Source organism: Triticum urartu, chromosome 6 (assembly GCF_003073215.2).
Source record: "Triticum urartu cultivar G1812 chromosome 6, Tu2.1, whole genome shotgun sequence".
NCBI lineage: Eukaryota > Viridiplantae > Streptophyta > Magnoliopsida > Poales > Poaceae > Triticum > Triticum urartu.
The window spans coordinates 425,110,979-425,134,500 of NC_053027.1; the positions used below are offsets into that span (position 1 = coordinate 425,110,979).

The 23,522-nt window shown below is 47.7% G+C and overlaps 1 protein-coding gene across 1 annotated transcript; it reads left to right on the forward strand.

Annotated features, from left to right (window-relative positions):
• The first annotated feature begins 20,872 nt into the window (after window positions 1-20,872).
• LOC125516831 lies at window positions 20,873-22,264 on the forward strand. Its single transcript, XM_048682131.1, has one exon. It carries the CDS (start codon window positions 20,873-20,875, stop codon window positions 22,262-22,264), a length of 1,392 nt encoding a protein of 463 aa, XP_048538088.1.
• Window positions 22,265-23,522: the final 1,258 nt, after the last annotated feature.

Consider the following 23,522-nt stretch of genomic DNA (forward strand, 5'->3'; position numbering starts at 1 on the left):
GAAGCAAACAACATAGTAAACAAACAAGCATAAACATGGCACGATGCACAATCAAGTATGATGCATGTCCGGTTTAAAGAGGCATGACATGGCAAAGTGCAACAAACAATACTACAAGTTAAATGGAGCTCAATATGCAACGAGTTGCATATTGACGAAACACCACATTCCAATATTTAGTTCACTCCCGTTTAAGCTACTCATCAATATTAAATATTGTTACACATGGCAAGAGGTGAAACATAATTAAACTAACTATCTAGGCAAGTTTAAATGAGGCCGGAACAACAAACAAGAATTCCATAAAATCCCCATGTGCATATTTTGGATTTGGTACTGTTCTGCCCTAAACACAATTTTATTGTTGTTAAACAGGAAAATAAAGTGCACCATGTTAATCTATGCATTTTTTACCCCATTTACATATATAGTTTATTTAATTCAGAGCTACAATTAATTAGTTATGAAAGGAACCATTTTAACATGCTATTTATGCAAATTAATGCAAACAACATTTTAAACATGGATGAATGTAGCATATTATGAAAATAGATGAAATTCTAAGCATTTTACATGTTTACATCATTTTAAACCAATGCACGGTTATTTAGTTGTAAGCAATGCAAGTAAAATGGCATTTCTGTAATATGCATGCATTGGTTATTATAGAAAATTCGTCGGACAGTAAAAAAAATAGGCACAGGGCGAAACTACTGGATCTAGCCCACAACACCGAGGGGAAATCGACTTGGCGTCCTCACCTCGGGCCCTCACAGGCCGGTCGAGGAGGCGGCCCGCTAGCGAGCAGAGGCAGGCCGGCTCGTTCGGGCGGAGCTGGGCCGTGGAGCTGGGCCAGGGCGCTGGATGCGGCCTAGGCGCGAGACATAGTGGCTGGCCTGGCGTGCTGGTTGTAAGGACCGCCTTTCCAATAAAACATTTATTGAAAAGCCGACCTTTGTGTTGACCAGTACAGAAGAATTCTTCTTACTGGCAGACAAAACCTTGATACAGAAATCCAGCAGAACTAAATATTATACATGGTTGAGCTGAGGATGCTCAAAAATTTATTACAAGCACGCCTATATTATACATAGAGGCGGATATGACACAAGGGTATGGTGACATAACTACTGACTCGAAATAAAGGTGGTGGTGGATATGTCACAGTGAGGGAGTGACATGACTCTGAAAGCTTACAGCTCATCAAGCGTCGGAGTGAGGCTCGATGATTTTTATTCGGGTGGCGGAAGCGTGTATAATACAAGTGAACAACTCCAAGGTCGCACGTGACTGACTGGGACTCCTCTAGGCGTCGGACTCGCTATCGAACTCTTCATCCATAAGATCGCCTTCGTCAACATCTGGCCAAATCAACAAGCCAGGTGAGTACTTTGAATGTACTCACAAGACAGTTCGGACATAAGATATAACAAATGTAAATATGATGCACATGAGCAGGTTAGTATGCACAATCAAATAATAGATTTGCACTGCACGATAAATAAAAGGAAGTCAGGCGGTAGTCCTCCCGAAATCCCAATAAAATAACAGAAGACCGATCGGGTGTCTGAAGCGACGCCTCGAAAGGTAATAGTAAATTAACATGCCGCAGTCGGGCGTCGAGGCGACACCACATAAAGGGCTTATATTGAAAAGTAAATAACAGAACGTCCCACAGTCGGACGTCTAAGCAACATCTCTTAAAGGGCCTATATTGAAAAGTAAATAACAGAACGTGCCACACTCGGAAGTCTAAGCGACATCTCGAAAAGGGCTTATAATGAAAATAAATCACAAATATGCCACAGTCGGACGTCTGAGCGACATCACATAAAGGGCTTATAGTTTATAATTCGAATTTTAAATAGCTCATGAATTTAAATCATCACAAGGAAATACTCAGCATATAATAATAAACTGGTTAGTCCATTCACATAAATAACCTTTAGCCGATTTTACCACTCTCGGCTTTATGTTTATACTCCGGGGGCTGCCTCTGGGGCTGACACTGAGATTTGCCACTGAGACTAACACTGATACAAAGATGATGTCCAAGTCCTTGCTCGTGGACATGGATACTCGGATGGTTTTGACTCTGCAGAGTTTGTACTCTTTACCACAACCAACGGATTTCGGTAGTCACAAGGACTAGTTCCGTTTACGGTGTTTTAGAAGAAACATCTAACTAGTACACACCCATTCCACATTCCGTTGCCAGGGATCACCCTCGGCGACGTTCAAGAAAAACCTTAAGACGGGGAGGCTACAACCTCGAATAGCATGGGATCAAATTTATATCGCGCGCTCTAAGGGGTGCCCCCCTCTCGGTCCCAACCGGAAACACCCATGCCCCCTGACCGGATGACTGGCTTTAATCCAGGGCCATGGAACCCTCATCGCGGTCTCTCTGTTTGGTGTGTACTAGGAAAGAGGTTTGCAACTTACTAAACCGCACCCTTTGCAGAAAACATGTGGCAGCACGAAGGGGAAACGAACGGGATCGAGCCTTGACCCACGTTAAAACTGGAGTTCACGGTTGACATAAAACTGGCATGCTTCAACAATACGAGCCTACAACCCATCATGTCACCACATGATCGTGTTATCTTATCATCATAAGAACACATCCAACTTCGATGCTCACTTGTAGCTTGTCTTGCATGCACATAACATTCACAAATGCTTATATAAACATGCCATGAGAAAAACTACTCAAGCAAACATGCGAAACACTCATCATATAAAATGTTCAAACATGCTTGCCTGGTTAGGAGAAGTCGGAGTCTAGTTCGGCGAAGTACGCGTCTCCTTTACCTCCTCCGGTATCTACGTATTAAAGAAAATTAGATACTACATAAATACCGTGCGTGCACAAAAAGTATCCCAAATATTTTTCAAATAAATATGACAAAAAACTAGACAGAAAAATAAAGATGACAGAAAAAGTTTCAAGTTAAAATCATCTTTTGTTTAAAAGTTATAAGGGTTTTAGTACAGGTACCTTTCTGTAATGAAACAGAAAGTTTCCAGGGTTCACTTCATAAAAATAGAAAACGTTTCAGTCTAGAATATGTCAGTCCAGAGGGGAGACGTATTTTGCCCGAAGGCGTTTTCAGAAAACGTTTCAAAAAAAAGAAAAAGCTAACGGGGAAGTCCCACCCGTCGGGTTTGAAAACCAGAACAGGGCACTGGCGCCCGAGGGCCGCGGTGGTCGCCAGCGGCGATCCACGGCGAGGCAAGGGGATCGGAGGGTACCAACATGTTCACCGTGTTCTTCCACACCTGTGGGTGGTGGAGTTGAGCGTCAGTGAGCACCACGTCGACGGCGGCCCCAACTCCGGTGGACGATGGTTCGGGTGAGGTTGATTCTCTCCAAGCAGAGCTCCAAGCTTAAAATTGGAGCGTGATTTAGAAGTGTGGGTGCACTAGGAGGCTACGGGCAGAGTTAGGGAGGCGTGGGTGCCCTCACTGGCGCGGATCGTGCCGGAGCCCGAAGCGAATCGGGGCGGCCGGAGACGGAGAAGAAGACCCCCTGGAGGTCCTCCTAGTGGCTGGGCGTGGCTCTGGAGAGGTGTAGGGGTGATGCCTGGTCGAGATCGAGCTCGAGGCCCCCTTTTATAGCCGGCCCGAGGCGGTGCCCGAGAACGGGATAACTGCGGCGATGGCTACGGCTGTGCAGAGGTTGAACTGGCCATTTAGGGGATTGGGCAGCTTAGTGATGATCCACTGGCTCCACTCAAACGCTAACCTTGGTGGGATTTGGCCTGCTCCGCGGTTTCGATGGAACGGCGCCTCGCGGTCCCGTCGGCGGCAGAGAGCACGCTCTGTGCTTGCCAGGCCACGGCGACGGTGCCGCAGTCGTGCACAGAGGAGGGGGTGGACACGCGGAGGGCTCTGGTGGCTGAGGCGCTGCCGGACGGCGCCGAAAGGCAGGGCCGGCCTCTGTTGGCCGCCACGGGTGGCTCTACCACCGCAAAAGACGCCGGAGCTAGCGAGCCACGTCGCCGCCGACCCCGCGCCCAGCCAAGCGAGTGTGCGGCGCACTAGATAAGGAGGGGGAGCAGTGAGCATTGATCCAAGGAGGCTACTGGCGAGATTGTCAACGGGTTCTGACAAAATGACACTGTCGACTGAACCCAGACACTGAATCTCTGAACTTTTCCTGAATTCAGACAGAAACAGTGCATGCCAGGTGTTCGATGAAATGTTTTTGTCATGTGGGAAATTTTTCTGGAGCTGATCTTCGGTGAGGTGGACTCTTGGTGTATCTGGAAGGTGTATGAATTATCTCAGAATTTTTGAAAAAGGAAAAATATGGATTTCACCAAAAATGGCATTTCTGGTCCAAACTTGCAGTGGGCAAAATTTGAAATTTTTGAACTGAGGACAAGTGGATCTTGATGGCTCTAGGTTGGAGGTACTAAGGACTAGTCAGAGGAGTTTGTTTGGAGTTAAAACTCAAAAGGAAACTTGTAGTTCCTTTGCAAATCACCTAGGTCCAAAACAAATCACAGAAATAGTTTTGAGGTTAAAATAAATTGAATAGAAAACAAAAATGGCTTGAAACTTGCTGGAGGTGGGGTCTTGCCTTGATCTAAGGCAGGGATGGGTTTTGGAATGCTATGTCAAAATGTGACATGGCAAAATAGGAAATTTTGAATGGGGAAAAGAATAACCCATAATCCCTAGGGTTTCTTTTTAATAGAAGGAAATTCAGAAAATAAATTTCAGTAGAGTCAAGACAACATGAAAAGTTCTCAAGACCAAAAATCAAGCTTGAGAAGAGTACCAAAATATTTGTCATAAAAGTTTTGAGAGGGAGAGGGTTTAAGAAAAAATTTAAATAGCCTCCTCCAAATCAAATAAAGATTTTGATAAAAACCAAATCAAAATTTTTGGAGTGTCACAACACCTACCCCCTTAGGAAAAATCTCGTCCCCGAGATTTCAGCTGATCCTCAAATAGGTGTGGGTATTCTGCCCGGAGAGAGTCCTCTCTTTCCCATGTCGCTTCATCCTCGGTGTGATTGCTCCACTAAACCTTGAAGAACTTAATTGTTTTCTAACGGGTCCTCCTTTCAGACTCCTCTAATAGCTTTATTGGACGTTCCCTGTAGGTGAGGTCTGGTTGCACGTCAATGTTCTCATGTGACACTTTCTTCTCTGGTTTTCTTACACATCTCATCAACTGTGAGACGTGGAACACGCGTGGACGTCTGATAGCTCCTTGGGTAGGTCTAGCTGGTAGGCTACAGTGCCTCTTCGTGCAACCACACAGAAGGGTCCAATAAATCTTGGTGCTAGCTTTCCTTTAACCTTGAACCGTTGCAGGCCCCTCATAGGGGATACTCGTAGGTACACATATTCACCGGGTTCAAAGCTGACTTCACGATGCTTCTGATCGTAGTAACTCTTTTGTCGGCTTTGAGCTATCTTGAGTCGGTCCCTGATGATCCTAACTTTCTCTTCAGCTTCCTTGAGCATGTCTGGGCCGAAGATACGGATGTCTCCTGTTTCCGACCAATTTAATGGAGTACGACACCTCCGCCCATACAGGGCTTCAAAAGGTGCCATTTGTAGGCTGGATTGATAACTGTTGTTGTATGCAAACTCGGCATATGGCAGGCTTTCTTCCCAACTGGTTCCATAGGTGAGGACACATGCTCTCAGCATGTCCTCTAGAATTTGGTTCACGCGTTCAGTTTGTCCATCAGTTTGGGGGTGGTATGCTGTACTGAATGCTAGCTGAGTTCCCAGAGCCTGTTGTAAATGATCCCAGAATTTCGAGACGAATTGAGTGCCTCTTTCGGATATTATAGTCTTTGGAACTCCATGCAGACAAACTATACGGGAGAGATAAATCTTGGCAAGCTTCTGAGTGGTGTGGGTTGTCTTCACTGGGATGAAATGTGCCACCTTGGTTAATCTATCGGTGATGATCCATATGGCATCATTTCCGTATTGTGACCGAGGTAGTCCGACAATGAAATCCATCCCAATTTCGTCCCATTTCCACTCAGGTATCCTGTTTGGCTGTAGTAGTCCGGCTGGTTTTTGGTGCTTGGCTTTTATGCGTTGACAAGAATCGCAACATGCAATGAAGGTGGCTATATCCCTCTTCATACCGTGCCACCAAAATCTTTCCTGAATGTCCTTATACATTTTGGTTCCTCCAGGGTGGATTGAATATGGAGAGGCGTGGCCTTCGGTTAGGATTTGCTGTTTGAGGTCCTCTATATTTGGCACGCAAAGTCTGTCTCCGTACCATAATATTCCCTCATCGTCTACGACGAATTCCGAGGCCTTGCCCATGCTCACTTTTCTTTTTATGCCTTCGATGCTGGGGTATCCATGCTGAGCTTTCTTAATCTGCTCCACAAGGGTGGGGTGTATTTCCAAATTTGACACAGTGCCCTCCGTGACCATCACCAAGTTGAGTTTGGTGAACTCCTGTTGAAATTCAGGTCTCAAGTTATGTGGGTGGTCGTTGCCCGAGCTGGGGTTTCGACTAAGAGCATCTGCCACTACATTCACTTTTCCTGGATGGTAGTGGATGCCAACATCATAATCTTTCACTAATTCCAACCAGCGTTGTTGTCGTAAATTGAGCTCTGGCTGTGTGAAAATATATTTGAGACTTTTGTGGTCCGTATATATTTCACAACGATTTCCAAGCAAAAAGTGTCTCCACTCTTTGAGTGCATGAATGACTGCTGCCAATTCTAAGTCATGAGTGGGATAATTTTCTTCATGATTTTGAAGTTGTCTGGAAGCGTATGCGACTACTTTGCCTTCTTGCATTAGCACGCATCCGAGGCCTTTCCGGGATGCATCACAATACACTTCAAAACTTTTGTGTATGTCTGGTATAACCAATATTGGTGCTGTTGTTAATTTCTTCTTGAGTTCTTGGTAAATTTTCTCGCAAGCTTCAGTCCATACAAATTTCTTATCCTTCTTGAGTAACTATGTCATTGGCTTTGCTATGGTGGAGAACCCCTCAATAAACCTTCGGTAGTATCCAGCCATTCCCAGAAAACTGCGGACATCCGTTACGTTGGCTGGTGGTTTCCAGCCAAGTACAGCCTTGACTTTTTCTGGGTCCACGGCAACGCCTTCTTGGGTCAATATGTGGCCTAGAAAGCCGACCTGTCTTAACCAAAATTCACATTTGCTGAATTTGGTGTATAATTGGTGCTTCCTTAATTCTCCCATTACAATCCTGAGATGTTCTGCATGCTTTTCTGGTGTCTTAGAGTATACCAGAATATCGTCAATGAACACCACAACAAATTTGTCCATAAATTTCATAAACACTTTGTTCATGAGGTGGACAAAATATGCGGGGGCGTTTGTTAGTCCAAATGGCATTACTGTAAATTCATATAGTCCGTATCTGGAGGTGAATGCTGTGTTGGGGATATCTTCTGTCCGGACTTTTAATTGATGATATCCTGACCTTAAATCAATTTTTGAGAAAACTTTGGCTTGTGCGAGCTGGTCAAATAAATCATTTATCTGTGGCATCGGATATTTATTTTTGACGGTGACCATATTGAGTGCTCGATAGTCTATGCATAATGTCAGTGTCCCATCCTTTTTCTTGGTAAATAATACTGGCGAACCCCAAGGTGAGGAGCTGGCTCGTATAAATCCTTTGTCCAGCAATTCTTTTATTTGCTCCTTTAATTCTACCAACTCGGAGGGTGCCATCCTATAGGGTTTCTTGTAGATGGGGGTGGTTCCAGGTGCTAGTTCAATGCTGAACTCTATTTCCCGGTCTGGCGGCATGCCTGGTAGTTCTTCGGGAAATACGTCAGGGAATTCACACACCACTGGAACTTTGCTTAACTCTGAGGTGTCCACCTTGTTCAATCTTGGTGGTCGTGATCCTGGTCTTTCTTGGGCTGCGACTTTTATTGTCTTCCCATGATGATGAGTGAGGATTACATTCCGATTGAAGCAATCGATAAATCCTTTGTTGGTGGTTAACCAATCCATCCCTAGGATAACCTCCAGCCCTTTATTTTCCAATACGATGAGGTTTGCTTGAAACTTTAGCCCTCTGAGCTCAATAATTACACCTTGGCAGTAACTCTGAGTGATTTGCTTATTCCCGGGGGACTTGATGATCATGGATTTTTCCAAAGGGGGTATCGAGAAATCATGTTGCAAAGCAAAATTCTTCGAAATGAACGAGTGAGAAGCTCCAGAATCAAACAAAACCGTGGCAGGTATTGTGTTGACAGGGAACGTACCGAGTATGATATCTGGGGCATTTTTCGCTTCCTCCTTGGTCACATGGTTCAGGTGACCCTTCTTGTGATTGTTGTTGGGGTTGAAGTTGTTACGCTTGGGTGCTGAATTGTTCCCATTGTTGTTCGGCTTTGGGGCCGAGTTTCTTGGCTTTGGGCACTGTTTAGCATAGTGTCCTTCCTCCCCACAAGCGTAGCAAGTGACGCCTGGGTGATACATAAAATCCTTGTCCCTTGCGTGAAAATTTTTGATTGGCCGCGGAACATTGGTTGTGGGTCGGTTTGCTCCAATCATCTGAGGGTCAGTCTTGTGCCGGTTGTTGTGAGCATGAGTAACCTGGTCCCTTTTCCGCTTGTGAAATTCCTCCAAGCTGTGGCGCTCATTTTCCAATGTAATGGCCTTGTCCACAAGCGTTTTGAAGTCTGGAAAGGTGTATATGACCAGCTGGCATTTAAGGGCTGGTGCCAGACCATCCAGAAACTTCTCCATCTTTTTGTTCTTCGTCATATGTTCTTCGTTGGCATAACGAGATAATAGGGTAAACTGACTATTGTAGTCAGTCACTGTCATGCTTCTCTGCTTGAGGTCATCAAATTCCCTTTTCTTGATCTTCATAATGCTTATGGGAATGTGCGCCCCACGAAATCCTTCTTTAAAATCTTCCCAGGTGATATTGTTTTCATTGGGGTGCATGTGTAGGAAATTCTCCCACCATGACGCGGCTGCTCCTGTGAGATAGTGAGGTGCATAAAGTACCTTCTCACGGTCTGAACACTGAGCAATAATCAACTTCCTCTCAATGTCTCGAAGCCAATCATCGGCCTCAAGAGGTTTATTAGTGTGAGAGAACGTTGGGGGACGTGTCTTCTGTAATTCAGACAATTTAGAGTGCTGCTGATATGGCTCACGATGATTCCCCATATTGATAACATGGTTCATCATTTCTTGATGCTGCTGCTGGCTTTGCTCATAAAGGAGGCATACTTGAGAAAATGTTGTTTCACTGCCCTGCTGACTTGACTGTCCCTGTGTGAAATTGTTGCTAGTCTGGGCACCATAATTTTCTTCCGGCGGGTTTGGCATGGAACGCGTCCAGGGACGAGGCATTTTTCACTCTGGGGTAATTTTGCAAACTCATGAGAAAATTGAGTCATAAAAATAAATAATTTTGTAAAGGCGGAAATTTTAAGAATTCTCAGATTTTTCAAGATAAAACTCGATTGCGCATGGAGAAGGACCGCTTAGTACATATCTTACACGCAAGCCGTAATTATACAATACATCACTCAGGATGTGCGTACACATTCCTGACATGTTATTTAGGCTAGTGCACTTCTCCGAGATCCTACATGATGCGCACACAAACTACTACTCACCAAACATATGTACATATAAACATATCATACAAGCTGGCACATCACACTACTGCTAGGCGTGCTCAGTCGGAGATGGTGAAGACCTCCTTTGGCCTGCCGAGGGTAAGACCCAGTGGTGCTGGAGACTCAACCTCTTCCTCAATGATAGGCTCCAGGCGCGAAGTACTGGGTTGTGGAGCTGGCGCGGGTGTGGCAGGTGGTGCGGCTCGGACTGGAGTGGGAGCAATGACCTGGTCAAACTCCTCAGTGGTAGGCAGGAGGCGAGCGGTGGCTAAGATGGCCGGTGTATAGGATGCTGAGGACGAGACGAACGTCAGTGGTGGTGCCATATGGAGGAGCTCCCTCCTGTTGGCAGAGCAGCCATGGATGGAATCCATACGAGCAGCTATGAGGTCGTCCACGAGGTTGTCGAAAGCTGCCTCAAGTGCCTTGAGGTACTCAACAAGCATCTCAATAGCCTCATCTCTTTCTCCCCTGGCGCAAGCGAATGCATAGTGGCAAGTGTATGGCGCGTGGCAGGGAAGGTAGCGGTAGCGACGAGTCTTCATTGAAGGAAGAACATCCCGGAGACGAGCTATTGCCTCGCGGGCAGCCATCTGCATGGCATGCCTCTCCGTAGGCATGGCCCTCCCGACGAACCAGAAGCGGCGGAACTCGGCGCGTCCTCCCTTGAACTGAATTGCGGCCTGGTACATGGACAAACTGTCGCTGAGCTTGTGCCGGTAGAGTGTGAACTCCGGACGGACTGATGGCCCGATCGCGATCTTGGTGATGGAGATGAGGAGCTTGATAAACCCCTCAGGAACATTGGCGAACACCTGTGACTCACAAACGTTGCCCGCCATCTACAAAAGTAGACAAAATCCCGAATAGTCAAATCATAAATTTATGATGACCAACAGAAAATTGCTACAATATGCAGAATAATAAAATAAGCTAATAACCGATTAGCGATCGCACCTAGTGGCTTCCTACAGTCAGCCTGGCTCTGATACCAAGTTTGTCAGGACCGCCTTTCCAATAAAACATTTATTAAAAAGCCGACCTTTGTGTTGACCAGTACAAAAGAATTCTTCTTACTGGCAGACAAAACCTTCATACAGAAATCCAGCAGAACTAAATATTACACATGGTTGAGCTGAGGATGCTCAACAATTTATTACAAGCACGCCTATATTATACATAGAGGCGGATATGACACAAGGGTATGGTGACATAACTACTGACTCGAAATAAAGGTGGTGGTAGATATGTCACAGTGAGGGAGTGACATGACTCTGAAAGCTTACAGCTCATCAAGCGTCGGAGTGAGGCTTGATGATTTTTATTCAGGTGGCGGAAGCGTGTATAATACAAGTGAACAACTCTAGGGTCGCACGTGACTGACTGGGACTCCTCTAGGCGTCGGACTCGCTATCGAACTCTTCATCCATAAGATCGCCTTTGTCAACATCTGGCCAAATCAACAAGTCAGGTGAGTACTTTGAATGTACTCGCAAGACAGTTCGGACATAAGATATAACAAATGTAAACATGATGCACATGAGCAGGTTAGTATGCACAATCAAATAATAGATTTGTAATGCACGATAAATAAAAGGAAGTCAGGCGGTAGTCCTCCCGAAATCCCAATAAAATAACAGAAGACCGATCGGGTGTCTGAAGCGACGCCTCGAAAGGTAATAGTAAATTAACATGCCGTAGTCGGGCGTCGAGGCGACACCACATAAAGGGCTTATATTGAAAAGTAAATAACAGAACGTGCCACAGTCGGACGTCTAAGCGACATCTCATAAAGGGCTTATATTGAAAAGTAAATAACAGAACGTGCCACAGTCGGACGTCTAAGCGACATCTCGAAAAGGGCTTATAATGAAAATAAATCACAAAGATGCCACAGTCGGACGTCTGAGCGACATCACATAAAGGGCTTATAGTTTATCATTCGAATTTTAAATAGCTCATGAATTTAAATCATCGCAAGGAAATACTCAGCGTATAATAATAAACTGGTTAGTCCATTCACATAAATAACCTTCAGCCGAGTTTACCACTCTCGGTTTTATGTTTATACTTCGGGGGCTGCCTCTGGGGTTGACACTGAGATTTGCCACCGAGACTAAAACTGATACAGAGATGATGTCCAAGTCCTTGCTCGTGGACATGGATACTCGGATGGTTTTGACTCTGCAGAGTTTGTACTCTTTACCATAGCAACGGATTTCGGTAGTCACAAGGACTAGTTCCGTTTACGGTGTTTTAGAAGAAACACGTCTAACCAGTACACACCCATTCCACATTCCGTTGCTAGGGATCACCCTCGGCGACGTTCAAGAAAAACCTTAAGACGGGGAGGCTACAACCTCGAATAGCACGGGATCAAATTTATATCGCGCGCTCTAAGAGGTGCCCCCCTCTCGGTCCCAACCGGAAACACCCATGCCCCCTGACCGGATGACTGGCTTTAATCCAGGGCCATGGAACCCTCATCGCGGTCTCTCTGTTTGGTGTGTACTAGGAAAGAGGTTTGCAACTTACTAAACCGCACCCTTTGCAGAAAACATGTGGCAGCACGAAGGGGAAACGAACGGGATCGAGACTTGACCCACGTTAAAACTGGAGTTCATGGTTGACATAAAACTGGCATGCTTCAACAATACCAGCCTACAACCCATCATGTCACCACATGATCGTGTTATCTTATCATCATAAGAACACATCCAACTTCGAAGCTCACTTGTAGCTTGTCTTGCATGCACATAACATTCACAAATGCTTATATAAACATGCCATGAGAAAAACTACTCAAGCAAACATGCGAAACACTCATCATATAAAATGTTCAAACATGCTTGCCTGGTTAGGAGAAGTCGGAGTCTAGTTCGGCGAAGTACGCGTCTCCTTTACCTCCTCCGGTATCTACGTATTAAAGAAAATCAGATACTACATAAATACCGTGCGTGCACAAAAAGTATCCCAAATATTTTTCAAATAAATATGACAAAAAACTAGACAGAAAAATAAAGATGACAGAAAAAGTTTCAAGTTAAAATCATCTTTTGTTTAAAAGTTATAAGGGTTTTAGTACAGGTACCTTTCTGTAATGAAACAGAAAGTTTCCAGGGTTCACTTCATAAAAACAGAAAATGTTTCAGTCTAGAATACGTCAGTCCAGAGGGAGACGTATTTTGCCCAAAGGCGTTTTCAGAAAACGTTTCAAAAAAAAAAGAAAAAGCTGACGGGGAGGTCCCACCCGTCGGGTTTGAAAACCAGAATAGGGCACTGGCGCCCAAGGGCCGCGGTGGTCGCCGGCGGCGATCCACGGCGACGCAAGGGGATCGGACGGTACCAACGTGTTCACCGTGTTCTTCCGCACCTGTGGGTGGTGGAGTTGAGCGTCGGCGAGCACCACGTCGACGGCGGCCCCAACTCCGGCGGACGGTGGTTCGGGTGAGGTTGATTCTCTCCAAGCAGAGCTGCAAGCTTCAAATTGGAGCGTGGGTTAGAAGTGTGGGTGCACTAGGAGGCTAAGGGCAGCATTAGGGAGGCGTGGGTGCCCTCACTGGCGCGGATCGTGCCGGAGCCCGAAGCGGATCGGGGCGGCCGGAGACGGAGAAGAAGACCCCCTCGAGGTCCTCCTAGTGGCTGGGCGTGGCTCTGGAGAGGTGTAGGGGTGATGCCTGGTCGAAATCGAGCTCGAGGCCCCCTTTTATAGCCGGCCCGAGGCGGTGCCCGAGAACGGGATAACTCCGGCGATGGCTACGGCTGTGCAGAGGTTGAACTGGCCATTTAGGGGATTGGGCAGCTTAGTGATGATCCACTGGCTCCACTCAAACGCTAACCTTGGTGGGATTTGGCCTGCTCCGTGGTTTCGACGGAACGGTGCCTCGCGGGCCCGTCGGCGGCAGAGAGCACGCTCTGTGCTTGCCAGGCCACGGCGACGGTGCCGCAGTCGTGCACAGAGGAGGGGGTGGACACGCGGAGGGCTCTGGTGGCTGGGGCGGTGTCGGACGGCGCCGAAAGGCAGGGCCGGCCTCTGTTGTCCGCCACGGGTGGCTCTGCCACCGCAGAAGACACCGGAGCTGGCGAGCCACGTCGCCACCGACGCCCGCACCCGGCCAAGCGAGTGTGTGGCGCACTGGATAAGGAGGGGGAGCAGTGAGCATTAATCCAAGGAGGCTACTGGCGAGATTGTCGACGGGTTCTGACGAAATGACACTGTCGACTGAACCCAGACACTGAATCTCTGAACTTTTTCTGAATTCAGACAGAAACAGTGCATGCCAGGTGTTCGATGAAATGTTTTTGTCATGTGGGAAATTTTTCTGGAGCTGATCTTCGGTGAGGTGGCCTCTTGGTGTATCTGGAAGCTGCATGAATTATCTCAGAATTTTTGAAAAAGGAAAAATATGGATTTCACCGAAAATGGCATTTCTGGTCCAAACTTGCAGTGGGCAAAATTTGAAATTTTTGAACTGAGGACAAGTGGATCTTGATGGATCTAGGTTGGAGGTACTAAGGACTAGTCAGAGGAGTTTGTTTGGAGTTAAAACTCAAAAGTAAACTTGTAGTTCCTTTGCAAATCACCTAGGTCCAAAACAAATCACAGAAATAGTTTTGAGGTTAAAATAAATTGAATAGAAAACAAAAATGGCTTGAAACTTGCGGGAGGTGGGGTCTTGCCTTGATCTAAGGCAGGGATGGGTTTTGGAATGCTATGTCAAAATGTGACATGGCAAAAGAGGAAATTTTGAATGGGGAAAAGAATAACCCATAATCCCTAGGGTTTCTTTTTAATATAAGGAAATTCAGAAAATAAATTTGAGTAGAGTCAAGACAACATGAAAAGTTCTCAAGACCAAAAATCAAGGTTGAGAAGAGTACCAAAATATTTGTCATAAAAGTTTTGAGAGGGAGAGGGTTTAATAAAAAATTTAAATAGCCTCCTCCAAATAAAATAAAGATTTTGATCAAAACCAAATCAAAATTTTTGGAGTGTCACACTGGTGCGGCCTAGGCAGGCGTCGGCGCAGGTCAACGCGAGGCAGGGGAAGCGACGAGGCTGCACCGAACGAGGTGGAGCAAGCTCGATGGAGGGGCACCAGCGATAGCGCGATTCCAATGACGAAGGGCTCTAGGACGACACGGCAGTGGCGGATCCAGGTGCGGGGAGCCCGTTCCCGGCCAGACCTGGCGGCTAGACGACAGGGTCGAGGCGGAGCTTGAGCATGGCGGCCATGGGGGTACCTGCGCAACCGGGACAGAGAGAGTGGTTGATCATGAAAGAGAGGGAGGCAACCAAAGGGAGAGAGACGGCGAGGGGCGGCACAACCTGGTCTCCAGCAAGGAAGCCGGCGAGAGGCGCAAGGCGGTTGGGTCACGGGTGCACATGTGGTTGCCTCCATTGGAGGAGCTCGGGAGGCTGTGGGAGCTCCCTGGCGGCGGCGATTGACCCGGGCCCGAGCGGGCCTGGATCTGGGCTTGGAGGGCCTGCGTGTGGAGAGGTGGGATGTGGCGACTGAGGGGGTGGAGGAGGCTGGCGGTGGCGCGGATTTCGAGGATGAGGGTAGGGTTTCCAAATCTGGAGGCCTAGGCCTTCTTTTTATAGCATGGAGGGCTAGGTTTGTTGTCTGAGGGGGCTTCGAAGTCATCCGATCGCAATCTGACGGTCAGGAAAATGGGTTAGGGGAGTCCAACGAAGAAACTACATATACTTGCAGGATGTTAGGTGTTGATCTGGACCCATCTAAAATGACTGTGCGGGTCAGGTCCGGGGGAGTTTCGGACACGCACGCAAGGTTGCGAAGGGGGGTCCATAGCTGTGCAGATAGGTAAGGCGATCAAACAAGAGGGAAACGAGAACCCGGTTGGTCTGAGAAAAGTCAACGGAGAAGGGGGAATGCAGCAACTACTAACATATGCAAGCTTTAAAACAATGACGGCAACGAGTGTCGATGCAATGCGAATGATGCGATGTTGAATGCAACAAACAAATGGAACACACGGCGACCACGAAATACATGGAAGGCGTCTGGAGCGTCGGTCTTGGGGCGTCACACGTACCTCAGCCCCTGGCGCAGCCCTTCCCCCTCCTACACCTCCTCCTCCTCTATTGATCTTGGCGAAGCTCTGTCGGAGAACCACGAGCTCCACCACCACGCCATCGTGCTGTCGGAGTTCTCCCTCAATTTCTCCTCTTCCCTTGCTGGATCAAGAAGGAGGAGACGTCCCCGGGCTGTACGTGTGTTGAACGCGGAGGCGCCGTCCATTCGGCGCTAGATGGATTTGCTGCGATTTGAATCGCCGCGAGTACGACTCCATCAACCGTGTTCCTTGCAACACTTCCGTTTAGCGATCTTCAAGGGTATGAAGATGCACTCCCTCTCTCTCATTGCTAGCATCTCCTAGATTGATCTTGGTGACACGTAAGAAAATTTTAAATTATTACTACATTCCCCAACAGAGGGCGCCATGGAGAAGTTGAGGTGGGTGGCATCCGTTTTTAAAGGAGAGGGCTTCAACGATAAATGTCCCGCTACGGCGGGAAACCGAGTGGGAAAGGGGTCGGCAGGAAAAAGGAAGGGTGCATCGTGGGGTGATGTTTTTGTGTTGGAATCATGTGTTGGAGATAACATGACAGATAGTCCGGACAACCATGCATATTTCTCCCCACATATGGGCTAGATTTGAGGGAGCCCGGATTAACCACATAATTTTAGAGAGGCCGTTGGGCACCCATTTGATGTTCGAACTTGACCGGACGTATGAAGGAGAAATGAGCATGAGTTTTGATCTTGGAGACTACCTTAATTATTTGTTTGATTCATTTATATGCACTATAGTCTGTAGCAACGCACGAGCATTCTACTAGCAGGGCCACCACATGCAACATGCTAAATTAGCCTGAAACACAAGATGTCTGTTACACAATTAGTCCTACCATTTATTTGTTTGTTTTGTTTTCTTGGTATCTGAAAAATGAGAGTGGTATTACTCTTATAAAAGTTGTTGGAGTACCCGCCTCTTGGGGCACCTCGCGTCGTTGTCTGCCTGGCACCTTCCTTACTGCCTGATTGAGCATGGGCGGCCTAAGGTTCCACGCGCGAAGATGCCTCATCTGGCGGCCCTTGCCTTGCCCTACGTGTGTCGTTTCATGGGGTAGAGGTGTTTGTCGCATGAGGAGCTAGCCCAGTTATATGTGTGCGTGCCAGCTCATGTGCTGGTTTTGGCAACTGATGTTTGGCCACCAGGCAGAGGCGGTCGTCTTTCTTGGACCTCACCCGACTATCCCACCTAACACCCGTATGGTTGTTTGGGTCGGTGCGTTGGGAATGTTGCGGAGCGAACCAATGAATCCACCACCAATGAATCAACGCTCACCACATCACTACGTGCTTCAGAACATCCACACCACCACCGACCTGGTGCTCCATCACAAGATTTGGCTCCAAGAAAATAGTTCCAATGAAGTAATGACACCATGGGTGCCACCATCAGACATGATTTTCACCGGGAGACAATATCTTAAGGTTAAGAGTGATGTCAAATCCCCTCGGTGACGCCTCCAACAAGAAAAATCACACCCAATGACATCATTCGCCACCAGTCCCGACCATAGTCGAGCATGACTTTCGTCGGGAGAATCGAGCACCTATGTGGGGAATGACGTCCCAACACACCACCACCACACCGAAGCCAGCACAAGTGTTGTACCGTAAATCACTGGCTGGAGCACAAGGCCTAGATCGACGCCACCGCAGTCCGACATCTCATCGGGAGTCACCACACAGCCATCAAGCAACGCAACCACCAATAATTATCACTACCTTCAGCCTTGTTTATTAGTCTCAATTGTATTTTGGGTCAAACTTTGACCTTTGATTTAACTACTAAAAGTAAGTTTTATACTGCAAAAAATGTACCACTGAAAATCTCTTTCTAATACGAATCCAACAATGTAAATTTTGTGACATACAACTTATATTTTGTTAGTTAAATATACGGTCAAAATTTGATACAAATACGAAGGGGGCCAGTAAACCTAAACAGAGGTAGTATATGGAAATTATGGAATAGAGGGAGTATTTGTTATATTCTAGATGTTTATTACTCCCTACGTGCCAAAATATTTGTCATGGCTAAAACCACAACAAGTATTTTGGAACGAAGAGAGTATACGAAAATATATTTATTATATGAAAATATAATGGAACGAATGGACAATATATTTTCAGATAATTTGAACCAAGTACTATATGGTATTGTTTCATGATGCATCTAATGGTATTTTTTTGTGTTATAAATTTTGATAAATTTTAATCCTAATTTAGTGGAAGTTTACAAATTTTAACTTTAAAAGAATGAAATGCACACTATATTTTCAGGATGAAAGGAGTATGTGTCACACACACAAATACATACACATAGTTGCAACAGAGGAGGAATATCATCATGCAATATTAGAGATGGCTTTGCTACGACAACCGGAAAAATGCTTTGCGTGAACACCAAATCTCTAAGCATAATTTCCATTATACTTAGACTAAAAAGGCAGGAGAAAAGTAATGAAAGGTGACTAGCTAGAATAATTGAGAATGAGGGTAATAAGCTATAGGAATGAAATACCATGACTAGCAAAGCCGAGTGAGAAAAACAAAAAAGATGAAAACCTGAGTAAAAATAATGAATAACAGATCCAGGACTGGTAGAACGAAACTGTGAATAAATGAACAACGAACAAATAGAGTGATGACTCAACAAGGAGAATGAAGAAAGAGACAGACTCAAGAAAGAGAATGAGTCTTGTTCCCAGTTTTGACAGAGAAGTGAAGAGAAGTACCATTTCCAGCCCAGAGAGAAGATAGATGAAACAAAGTGCACACTGCCCTTCCAAAACGATGTATTAGATGAAGTAGAAACACTCTGACATCTGGAATCTTTAAGTGCACGTGTGCTGAAAAGCGTTTATTTCCTGAACTCTGACATCTTGGAAGCGGTGCTGGGAAGCCACCCGAGCCAGGTTTGGCGCACCATCATAGAGGGAAGAGATATATTGAAACAATGTTTGGATTAGGGGGTGAATGTTGGAGTAATCCAAACATATGGTGATTAGATTAGGTAAATTGAGTTAGTACTAGATGAAGCAGCTTGTGCTACGTGTGCTTGTCCGAGCGAGTTTTGGTTAGTCTTGTAAGCGTCAGTCCTGTTAGGAGTCCAGTCGTTGTATTAGAGTAGGACTAGGCTGAGTCCGGTTAGCTTTGTTAGTATGTGTCCGTGTAGATTAGGAATTTTGAGTTCAGGTCGGTGACGTGGAGTCAGGTCCAGCATCTATATATAGATGGGCAGGTGCGTGAGATTTGTAACCGTGAAAAGTACACAGAGAAAAGAGGAGAAAAGCAATAAAGAGGAATTTAGAGGGTACGAGACGTACCTTTGGCTATCAGTTTCGTGTGCGCGTGTGTTCGTGCAATTTTATGTGATCGATTCTGAGGACGAATTTCCAACAATCTGAAATCTTTAAGTGCACGTGTGCTGAAAAGCGTTTATTTCCTGAACTCTAACATCTTGGAAGCGGTGCTGGGAAGCCACCCGAGCCAGGTTTGGCGCGCCATCATAGAAGGAAGAGATATATTGAAACAATGTCTGATCAAGCGGATTGGCAATGGTGCAGATACAAATATATGGACGCAAAACTGGTTACCTAGAGAGGAGATGATGCAGCCATATAGATGCATCACACCGAACCCTCCCACTATGGTTTCCGAGCTCATTACCAGTGTGACCGCGTCCTGGAATAAACAGCTTATCCAAACAACTTTTATGCCGATGGATGCACAGGTTATACTTGGGATACCCTTGTGCACACGGAATGTCGATGACTTTTGGTCTTGGCACTACGAAAAGCATGGGTCTTTTTTTGTGAAATCAGCATATAACATGCTCGTCGCTACAAGGAACCAAAGAGAGGCATGGCTTGAGGAAGTCCCAGGATCATCCAGCTCCAGGGCCGAGGAGGAGGTTTGGAAAACCTTGTGGAAAACTGCAGTGCCGGGCAAAGTACGGATGTTCTTATAGAGATTGTCGAAACACTCACTTCCGACAAATGATGTTCGCGCTCACCGTCATATGGCCGACTCTCCACAGTGCGGCCTGTGCGGAGTCCGTGACTCCTGGCGCCATTCACTCTTGAAATGCACGTCGTCTAGAAGTGTTTGGGCTCTCATGGATGAGGAGACTACACATAAAATCATAGAAACATCGGAGCCCAAGGCAAAGCAGTGGTTATTCACACTAATGGAGTTGCTATCTCATGAGGATTTTGTGTTGGTTGCCGTAACTTTATGGGCCATATGGCACTCCAGGCGTAAGGCGATTCATGAAGCTATATTTCAAAGTCCCCATACGACTCATGGTTTCATCACAAGGTTTATAGTTGATCTTGGTATTGTTAACGAGAAAAACGAAAGAGGGGCGGCGACAGTCGTCACACACGTTCAGGCGCATACACGGCCAAGGAACCCACCAATAGGACATTTCAAGATACATGTGGATGCGGGAGTGGCAGGTAGAAGGGGAGGATCAGTTGCGGATGTTTGCAGAGATGAAGAAGAAAATTACATGGGTAGCTCAGCCCTTGTTGTCGAAGGGGTCACAGACCCAGCCTCCCTTGAAGCGATGGCATGTCGGGAGGCCTTGGCCCTTGCAGAGGATCTTGGAATCCAAAACCTGGTGGTGACTTCGGATTGCCAACAGGTGGTATCTGACATCAATAAAAATGCTAGGAGAACGTATGGAGCGACTGTTAGCGAGATTAATCTGAGAGCACCTCCTTTGCACTGTACTTTTGTGTTTGAGAGTCGTGTTGTCAATGTTGAAGCACATCGTTTAGTCAAGTTTTCTTTTTCTAGAGGTCCAAGACGCCATGTTTGGTTTGGTGCTCCTCATGATATCATATATATCCCACTTTATGTGAATTTTCATGAATAGAGTTGGGTTTTACCCTAAAAAAAGATGAAGTAGAAAGAAAAACGTTGCACGTAACAAGAAAAATACCTTGTAAACAATCCACTCCGAGTGCCATTCTAGTCTAGAGTAACCTGAGAAAACAAATCCACTTAAAATGCGGATTACGATTAATTAACGATTTGTGACAGTGCAATTATGCGATCCATATAAGCAGACGAGGAGCACGATTTTGCTTAACGCGAGATTATTAGCTGGCTAATTCGATTCCATCCGACCATGGACCTCCGCTGGTCCGTCGAGGTCAAGGGCGGCGAGACCCTGAGATCAGCGCCCGTGCTGAACGGCCGCCGCGGCGTCGTCACCCACGTGTCCCTCGTCCACCCGCCGCCGAGCGCAGCTGGCGGCGGACAGCGCGTCGAAGTCGTGGAAGCCTACGTCAAGACCGTCGACGGCACCCTCGAGCTCGCGTCGCTGTCGTCCGAGAGGCCGCGCGCGGAGCTGCCGCGACCGGTGCTGGTGATGGGCCTCGATCTCTTCTGCTCTCGCGTGAGGCGACAGGGCGGCGACCCCACTGGTGATGTGGCGGTCGCCGTTCGGTTTGAGGGTCTCTTCAACGACGGTTACGTTCTTCCTCCGCCGTTGGAGGACGAAGAGGATCATATGCTGTGGTCGTCGGAGGATGACGACGATGACGACAGCGGGGCCGAGGACGACGAGTCGGTGGGTTCGGATTCGGAAGACTACGACGAAGATGACAGCAGCGGCGAGGAGGAGGAGAGCGACGACGAGGTTGACGGACAAGAGGCCATGGAGAGCAGCGCCCACAATGACATGCTGCTACAGATGGTACACCCCAGCAAGTTCGTCCTCGAGGGAGGTTCGGCGCCGCGGTTCGCCGCCGCTGGGAAGACGGCCGGCTTCATGCAGGTCGCCGCCACGGAGAGGCAAGACGAAGCCGACCTCATGCAGATCCTCGTGCTCTTCCGCTACACCCGCTTCTCGCCATCATCGTGCGGCGTGGAAGCGCGCAGGAGCACGAAAGAGCACCAGCTCCGGTTCATAGCCACAGGCGAACACACGGCGAGGTCGCTGGAGTGGGCCGGATCGTCGCTGGGCCTGCTGATATACCCCCATGGCTTCAGGAAGAAGCTCCAGGAGCTATGGTCCAGCTTGGCGTCGAAGGTGAGCGTCCCGCCGGGAGCAAGACGCGTCGAGGTGTTCGTCGACGTTGGCCTCCTCCGGCGAGCGGACTACACGCTAGCGAGCATGCGGCACATGTGCGCCGCGCTGGAGGGCATGGTGGCGAAGCCGTGGCCCGGGCGCTTCACCGGCATGGAGCTGCACTTGCCAGAGCCGGTGCGGTGCACCAGGGACGCCGACGAGCGGCCGGCAAAGCAGAGGAAGGTCGTTGCAGCCGGGCAGGAGTGCTGCACGGACGTCGGTGAGCAGCCGGCGAACCGAAGGAGGGTTGTTGCCGCCGGGGAGGATTGCCCCGTCTGCTGGCAGCTGCTGGAGGGCGACGACCTCGCCGCGTGGCCGGGCTGCGGCAAGCCCCACGTCTTCCATGGCGCGTGCCTGGAGCAAGTCCTCAAGATGAGCGAGACGTGCCCGCTTTGCAGGCGCAACCTGTACATCGAGCCCAAGATGGTAGCCGCCAGCTACACCTAGTACGGGAGTCGCATGGTTGTACTGAAAAGTATGTACAGTGTATCAATCTCTTGTAACTATAGTTTGCTCGAATGTTCTTCAGATTTGTTTTTGTTTCTCTGAAGGATAGCATTCATTCACCTGATTGACGATGTATTCACGAGTTCATATATCCATGGATTACGTCCTGTGTATTTGTGTATTAATTAGTGTCATATATCCATGGATGGCAAGGGGAAAGAACATGTGTGTTCTGTGGCAAACATGAAACAGTAGATCACTTGTTCTTTACATGTTCTGCACCAGCTCTAATTTGGAGTCTTATGCAATGTACTTTTGGTCTAAAAAAGACTCCCTCTAATATTGAGGAGTGTCTGGGACCTTGGATTAAAACTTTTTCCAAAGAATATAAAAAAACTTGTGTTAGTTGGTGTTTCTGCCCTGTTCTAGACACTATGGAAGTGCAGAGATGGGGTGATTTTTGTTAAACGCGGTCCTTTATGGTCCGATTCATTAAAAAAGGTCGAAGAGAATAGCCAGGTTAATTAATGGAAAACCGAGTGAAAATCGTTACAACACGCCCGAAAAACAAGGCACACAGGGTGACCTGGCAACCCACACAAGAACGCACACATGCCGCCAGAGAGAAAAGCATCGTCGAGGTTGCAACCCGGTGTCATCGTCATCACACCTCCGCGAGGGCGACTCCGACTCCACCATCGACGACCAGCGAAGAAGCCCTCACCACAAACAAGCGTCGAGGCCTGCGCTGGTCGATGCCAAACAGTCAGCCACACACACCGGCGACTAGGCAGCTCCGACTCTGTCGACAAGCATTGCAGGAGAAAAGCGTTGGGCTTGCGCCGAGCCAGCGCCAGAGCGGCGACCCCTCGAACACGCCGGAAGAGACCGACTACCAAGACCCATCAGCAAGCCAGCTCCACTCGAAGCCACATCGTTGCCACACAAGAAGCCGCGCAGAACAATCACATCGCCGGACGGACACCTGCCGACCGCGATGTCGCGAGCGTCCAGCCCATGGAGCGTGCAAACGGGATCCAAAGTTCTTCCACGCGACGCCCCAAAGAGGGAAGCGACGATGTCGACGCCGTCGCCCGACCCAACTGGGTCTTAGGCTTTCGCCCGAAGAACTGGATCCAAGGGTGCGTGAAGGGTGGACTCCACGGCGGCGCCTCCAAGGAGGTGAAACGACGTCCATAGACGCCGACGCTGTCGGCCGGCAAGAGCGCGGCAAAGCTTTCGCCCGGAGCAACACCCA

Excerpts from the sequence above, each read along its gene's own strand:
- LOC125516831 (XM_048682131.1), top strand. The coding sequence starts at position 20,873 with ATGGACCTCCGCTGGTCCGTCGAGGTCAAGGGCGGCGAGACCCTGAGA.